Consider the following 6,675-nt stretch of genomic DNA (forward strand, 5'->3'; position numbering starts at 1 on the left):
GGGAAAGAGACAGCGAGGGAAACCCAACTGTCCACCCGCTCTCCGCTGGGCTTGTGCTCTGGGAAGCGGGCACTGCCTTGCTGCTCCTAGGTCCTGGGGGACTGGGGGAATGAAAGAGTGACTCTACTGCAGTCCCATCAGCTTTGTCACAGCAGGAGATCTTGTCTTTTCCAACTCCAAATGCACGGCTCATGCTACAAGCATGACCAAATACCAACATGTCCTCTGCGAACAAAGTAGGGTGACACTCGGGTGGAGAGCAAGAGACTTAGAGACAGTGAGATCAGAGTGAAAACACCTCCGCAGAACTGGACACGCAGCAAACCCCGTGTGCCAGGGAGAACAAGCCTGCTTCTGCCCCAAAGTGTCTCCCCCACCTCAGCCTGTGTCTTCCAGAAATCTGCCTCCTTGGAGCTGTTCACCTCACAGTTAATGACCAGGACGTCCGGCAGGCAGCGGATGTTCCGGGTCTGGACCTGCAGAGAGAGTAGGAGATAGAAGCTGGGCAGCACCGAGAGCCCTGGAGAGGCTCAAAACCAGATTTGGCACAGGCTACCACCTTCCCTCCTCCAGTGCCTTTGCCTGTAAGGCTTCCTCCCTGCTGCCTGGCTGGGTTTCTGGTAGTTGGGGGTACTGCAAGAGCAACTGAGGCAGGGAGCAGGCTGCCGCATCGGAGCGGGTGTGCTCAGCTCCCAGGGAGGTTCCCTCTGCCCCCTACCCCGGGGGGGTTCAGCTAGGATCCGCATGACCTGCAAGACGCACTCCAGCACTCGCGCTGCCCAGGAAATACCCCACGCCATGCCAGCTTGCCATCCAGGCCAGAAGCCAAATCTCCAGCATCCGCTCAGGAGGTTCCCCACTGACTAATGGAGAAACTGCCCCCACTCAGCCCGCAGCACAGGGCGCTCACACCCTTCTCCCACACCCCCTCATAGCCCATGAAGCATGACGTGCTCGCAGCCCGCTCCTGGGCTCACCGTGGGCTGGTACTTCTCACAGTTCTCGCACCAGGCTTGTGTGTTCTGCTCCAAGCAGATGCTTCTCTTTAAAATTTGGGCAAACTCATAATCTTTGACCGGCTTTTCTGTAGGGAGAAAGGAGAATAACGTCACCTTCCAACACACAAATCTTTACCGATTTAGCTCAGCCAAACCTCTGGGGTTTTCCTCGCAACCACCAGCGAGAAGGTCAACCCCCAAATCTGCTTTTCTGTAGCCAAAAGCTCGGCTGGTTGGAAACCCACCACTAGACCTGGGCTGCTGGGTCTGCCGCAGCCCAGGGCAGGCAGAACACTGCGGAAGCTCCTCTCTGCAGGTGTCTGTCACCTGGAAAACTCACAGCTCATCCATAGGGATAACAAACCCCGCCCAGCCATGGAAATGCAGCAGCGTTAAACATGCCAGGCCCTGCCCTGCCTGCCCACCCCTGCCTGTTACCGGTGCTCTCGGGGTAGGAGAGGGTGAAGAGCAGCGTGGAGGACACACGGACCGTTTCCTTGCCACAGCGACACATGCTGCAGTTCTCCATCTCACAGCTGAACAGCTGCCCGATAACAGAGTCCCCCGAGGACCCAAAGCTGCTGCAGAAAAAAGACACCGGGGTTAGCAGGGTCCTGGCAATGCCCGCAGAGCGGGGATGGCTGGTACAGTGGGCTGAGCACAGCGGACCCACACATCTCAGGCTGCACAAGTGCCGTTCAGGGCTAGCACCCAAATGCCAGCAGCTCCTCGGGAATCAGCCATTGGGTTTGCAGAGCCGGCTGCCCTCTGCGCAGCCCCAACCCACCAAGCAGCAGGGCTAGGCTTAGGAGGGTTCAGCACAGGGTTCAAACCCTGCTGTAGGGGTGGCCTGCAGCTCTGCGTGTTTCCATGCAGCCCTCAGGGCAGATGTGAGTGATTTCTGGCAAGAAATCTTCCCGAGTGATGGATGGGGCCTCTGGGAGCCAGGCCCCCCTCCCTGGTTCAATTACTGCCTGTCCTGTCCCCAGGCCAGGGACTTACCTGCTGCCAACCCCCCGATATGCCTGCGGTCCCTCCTGCTCCTGGGTTTCCTGGTGCAGCTGAGTAAGGATGAAACGGTTCCAGCTCTGAATCAGCCGCCCCAGGTTCACCTTCCCTGTGGCTTCGTCCGAGTCAGCCAGGATCAGCCCCAGCGCCGAAGCCTCTGGGATTGTGCGGAAAGCCCGCAAAAAGTTGCTCCCCTGGGGATGGGGCAAGAGCGTTATGTCACCGAGGTCAAGTGACAGGAGTTTCCACCCTGACTGACGCCATCACCCAAGGACTCGGCACCACCCGGCTCCTGCTCCTCTGCGACCTCTCTGACCCTCCCAGGCAGCCCAGCTCACGTCACGCCTGGGCTCACCACGGACCTGGCAGGGGTCTCCTCGGGACAGGTCCAGCATGTGGAAGAGCAAGCCCAGCTCACAGCCCAAGCAGAACTCCTTCTGGCACAGGTGGTTCTGGACCAGGCAGCGGACCGGCTCCAAGAAATACAGCACCTGACAGAGACGGAGCAGTCAGGGGAGGTCCCGGGGGCCACAGTGGTCTGGGCAGGGCTGGGGCGTTTCCCACTTGGATCATGCAGTTGCAGTAGGCGTTGGGGATATGGGGCTCCAGGCCTGCAAACAGCGTCTTGTTGTAATGCTTGAAGTCGAAGTCTTCCAGCCCCAGCTTGGAGTATTTGATGGTGACCTGAGCAGGGACACAACATGCTAAACAGACACCTTCCCACGTCACGGGACACCGGCACAACGCCTAGGTGCTCCCAATGGAGAGGTGGGCAGGTGCTTGGGCCCCGGCGGGTCCTTTGCCCCAGAAAAGCCCAGCCTGGGGACTCCCAGCCAGCCCCCGCCCTGTGCCCCAGAGCAGCCCCGGAAGGCCACTACCTTCCTGTACTTCTTGGCCACCATGTAGAGGTGTGGCTCCTCTTCCCGCCCAATCGGGGACTCAGGGACTTGGCTGAAGCTGTCAAACTCATTGTCCGTCTCTTTTAACCGATAGGGAATCTGTGAGGGGGAAGAGAAGGGAAAAGCATCTGAATCCTGAGGCAGACAGAAGCACCACGTACCGAAACAAGCAACTCCTGGGCTTTCCTCCCACTCTGAATAGGCAAAGGAATAAAGCAGAAAGGAGCGGGGCCCTCCCTTAACCTGCACGAGGCCTCCACACCTTCCTTCTTACAAGGGATTTATCACTGCGGGAAACTACAGTGGCACTGCGGGCAAGGGCGAAACACAGCAGTGTTTTCCCAAGGGCGAGGGACGTGCCACAAACCTCCGAACCGGAAAGCTCAAACTTTTCCTACCACAGAGCGAGTTATCGATGTAACTGGGATTCTGGCCCGAGGGGGAGACTCCAGCCCTCCCCCAGGGCTGGCTCACCCGCCGACACTGCTCAAGAAAACCTGTTGCCTCCAAACTTATACACTTGCTTCCTGCAACACCCCAAGCCAGAGAATGTCATCTCTCACCCCTGTCCCGAGCCTTGCGATCTTGGATATTGTTCAGCATGCAACAAGAATTCCATCCCTCCCTGAACCGCAGACCTCTGCTGCTGGCAGAAGGTCCCCACGCCCCACACAATCCCCTCCTGAGAGTGGGTACCTGGTTGCGGAGCTTGGTCCTTGGGTTTGGGGCATAGCCGATGAACCCCACTTTCTTCATGGTGCGCAAAATCTCGGGATCTACTGGAGGGGCTCGCCTGCAAAACACACCGCAACTCAGAGGCTGCTGTGTTTGGCAGCATGATTTAGCCAAAGGCCTTTCTGGGTGTGCTCAGGGACACACCAGTGGCTCACGAGGGTTTCACCCACTCAGTCTTTCCCCAGCTTCACAATCAATCACAACAAAACACCTGGGCTACATCAGAACATAGCAGCAGCACTGAGCACAGGCATGTTTAGGATGGGGCTCAGGCAGAGGAAAAACATGAGTTTCCATGCAGGAGAGCACAGCCAGGATCCCACCAGGATCTCCCCACCAGGAAGACAGAGGTTTGACCATACCCTAGTGTCTTCAGACCTGCCCAGTCACTGCACCTCAGTGGTTAAGCTCCACCACAGGGAACTTATCTTGCATTTCACAAGGCACATGATGAGGGAGGGCAGCACCAGCCACGAGATGGGGGAGCAACAGAGCCGCTGTCCTGCTCCCAAGACCCGGGGAAGGAGAGGAACTCTCCCAGGTCCAGCTTTCCTGTGCTGGTTTTCACTGGAAGAGACTGGCAAATTACCGGGGTGCCGGGGCAGAGTTGGCAGCAGGCCAGTCGGAGAGCAGGGTGTCACTGGTCAGTGGCACAGGGATGAGCGAGAGCGGCACAAGGTCCTGGTTCCAGTCCAAGTGGGGTAGCGTGTCCACGATGCAGGGCAAGGCAAAGTCAGTCTCCCGGGAGTAGGCGTTGAAGGTGACATCCGGGGAGTCAGCCCAGAGATGGACGCACCCCTCCGAGTCGCCGAAGGCTAGGGCCTGCTTGCTGGCTGAGACGTCGAAGGTCATGATCAGAGGCCCAACGGTGTTCACGTGGAAGATGTCAGCAGGGTTGGCGAGGCCAGTGGGCTCGCAGAACTGGCACTGACCTGTGCGCGGAGGAAGCACAGAGCGACATGGCACCAGGGAGCACGCAGGCGGGCCACACACAGCGACCCAGCACACATCTCGCTTACGCAGCCAACTCCATCCCACTGGGACTTGACCCTGAGCCTGGGGGGTGCCAGGACCGTTGCCCCACTCTTGCCACGGGAGCGGAGCCTGGCCGGGTAGGGGTGCAGCTTCGCCCACCTGTCTGGGAGATGATGGCCAGGCGGGAGGTGTAGGTGGGGATGAAGCGGAGGAAGAAGGGGTCGATGTGGACCTGCAGTGGGGTGATGGCCCGCATCATCCGCAGGTCATACACCTTCAGGAAGCGGTCGCAGGCGAGGCCGTTCATTCGGCTGGAGAAGCCGCAGGTCACCAGCAGGTTCCCATGGACATCAAAATCAGACAAGCTGCCTGAGTAAGCATCGAATTCGTGCTCCACCACAAACGTGCGCAGATCACGCAGGGAGACCTGGCAGGGCAAGACGGTGGTGCTGGGTGCCACGCAGGCAGCTGCCAGCCGCTCAGGAGCCCCTTGAGCTCTGGGAGAAGTTGGACACCAACTCCAGGGTATCCCAGAGAGAAGCCGAGCGTCAGCAGGGCTGCCAGGTAGGATGGGTCTGGTGTTACCTTCCCCGAGGTGTGCCCACAGAAAAAGAAGCGGTTTGATTGCCTCATGATGGTGATGCCGGGCACCTCCACGGTGTACTGGGAAGGAGGCAGAAGAGTGGGATGAGCGGGGCTGAGCCCCAAAACAAAGCACCTCCCCACAGCAGGGAGCAGCCCCCAGCCCGGCTGTACCTTCTGTGTCTCCTGGACGGTGTTGAGGTCTATCTCAATGACATGGTTCTGCAGCCCACCAACGAGCAGCGTGCTGCTGTCTGTCAGCAGGAGACTATGCATGTCCTCGGACTCGTCCATGCTGCAGGAGAGGGGAGAGAACAGCCCTCGCACTCCTGCCCAGCTTGGGAAGGCAGCAGGGAAGGGGGTGGAGGATCTGCCCTGGCCCTCTCCCAGATCTAGCTTTTACACTGCCACAAGAGGGGCCAGGACCATCTCCCCCAGCACAGAGGCAGTTCATGGGGCCAGCACAACCCGCCTGCTGCCAGGGGAACGCACTCACAGGTAGTCAAAAATTATGAGGCCCCCTCGTGACATGTACTTCAGGTTGGTTTTGGTCAGGAAAAGGACACCGTTCTCCAGGCTCTGGATCTGGCGGATGTCATCACTGCTATTTACTTGGAAGGAGGAGTATCTCTCCAGCGTCGGGCCGAAGAAGGAGGTGGCGTGGCCCTAAAACCAGCCAGGACAGGCTCATCAAGACCCGCCCCAGCGTCACTTGGATGGGACACAGGCAAATGCCATTTTGCCCTGCGCCAGCTCCCGGGTGGAGGCAGGCATCGGCTGCATTATGGCCTCAGTCGGCCCACGGCGGGGCTTCCTGCCCCTGTGTCCCTGAACTGTGGAACACTGCTCAGGCTTTTCCCCTCCAGGCAGATATATGCAGACATAAGTAAAGAACCAGAAGTTCCAACAGCCCCACAGGTCAGGGCAGTAACGTTACTTGGGAAACACCTCTGATGATAGACAAACAAGCCTGAACGCGCCCCACGCCCCGAGATGCACCAACCACCTCCGGGCAGCAACTCTGTGCCAGCGCAGCACAACCTCGGTCTGAGCAGGACTCTCCATCTCAGCCCCACGCTGACCCGCACTCCATCCTCAGCCAGCTTGCCCCCAGCTGGTCGCACCAGGCAGGCGTTGGGCAGCGAGAGCGGCGCAGGCAGCCCAGCTCGGGCAGCGACCCTCCCTGTCCCGCTCCCGGAGTGGGCACCTACCCCGTGGTTCCCAACCCACAGCATCTCTTCGTGCAGGTCAAAATGGGAGACGGAGACAGGCACCCCCACTTCAGAGACGGCGGTGTGCAGCTCGCTGTACATGCCCTCCATGAGGTGCACTGATTCTGGCACCGCGATACCCTCTAACGGCACCCCCTCGGGATCCAGCTCCACGTTCTGCAGCAAGCTGGGGTTGAGATGGGGGTCCAGGACAGAGTCCAGCGCAGGGTGGAGGGGGGGAGCATACTCGGCAAGGGAGGGGTCGAG

The 6,675-nt window shown here is 59.5% G+C and overlaps 1 protein-coding gene across 1 annotated transcript in view; it reads right to left on the reverse strand.

Annotated features, from left to right (window-relative positions):
* PAN2 (PAN2 poly(A) specific ribonuclease subunit) overlaps nucleotides 1-6,675 on the reverse strand; it is a gene marked incomplete at both ends in the record, with an annotated part of 10,293 nt that extends 3,618 nt beyond the window's left edge. Inside the window, 14 exons of the mRNA XM_010287490.1 lie at nucleotides 378-476; nucleotides 978-1,084; nucleotides 1,437-1,579; nucleotides 2,001-2,200; nucleotides 2,369-2,497; nucleotides 2,571-2,690; nucleotides 2,885-3,004; nucleotides 3,602-3,698; nucleotides 4,230-4,572; nucleotides 4,775-5,042; nucleotides 5,201-5,278; nucleotides 5,372-5,492; nucleotides 5,694-5,863; nucleotides 6,409-6,675. Coding sequence (XP_010285792.1) covers nucleotides 378-476; nucleotides 978-1,084; nucleotides 1,437-1,579; nucleotides 2,001-2,200; nucleotides 2,369-2,497; nucleotides 2,571-2,690; nucleotides 2,885-3,004; nucleotides 3,602-3,698; nucleotides 4,230-4,572; nucleotides 4,775-5,042; nucleotides 5,201-5,278; nucleotides 5,372-5,492; nucleotides 5,694-5,863; nucleotides 6,409-6,675 — 2,262 coding nt within the window. The remainder of the gene's footprint in view (nucleotides 1-377; nucleotides 477-977; nucleotides 1,085-1,436; nucleotides 1,580-2,000; nucleotides 2,201-2,368; nucleotides 2,498-2,570; nucleotides 2,691-2,884; nucleotides 3,005-3,601; nucleotides 3,699-4,229; nucleotides 4,573-4,774; nucleotides 5,043-5,200; nucleotides 5,279-5,371; nucleotides 5,493-5,693; nucleotides 5,864-6,408) is intronic.

Source organism: Phaethon lepturus, unplaced genomic scaffold (assembly GCF_000687285.1).
Source record: "Phaethon lepturus isolate BGI_N335 unplaced genomic scaffold, ASM68728v1 scaffold44925, whole genome shotgun sequence".
Classification (NCBI taxonomy): domain Eukaryota; kingdom Metazoa; phylum Chordata; class Aves; order Phaethontiformes; family Phaethontidae; genus Phaethon; species Phaethon lepturus.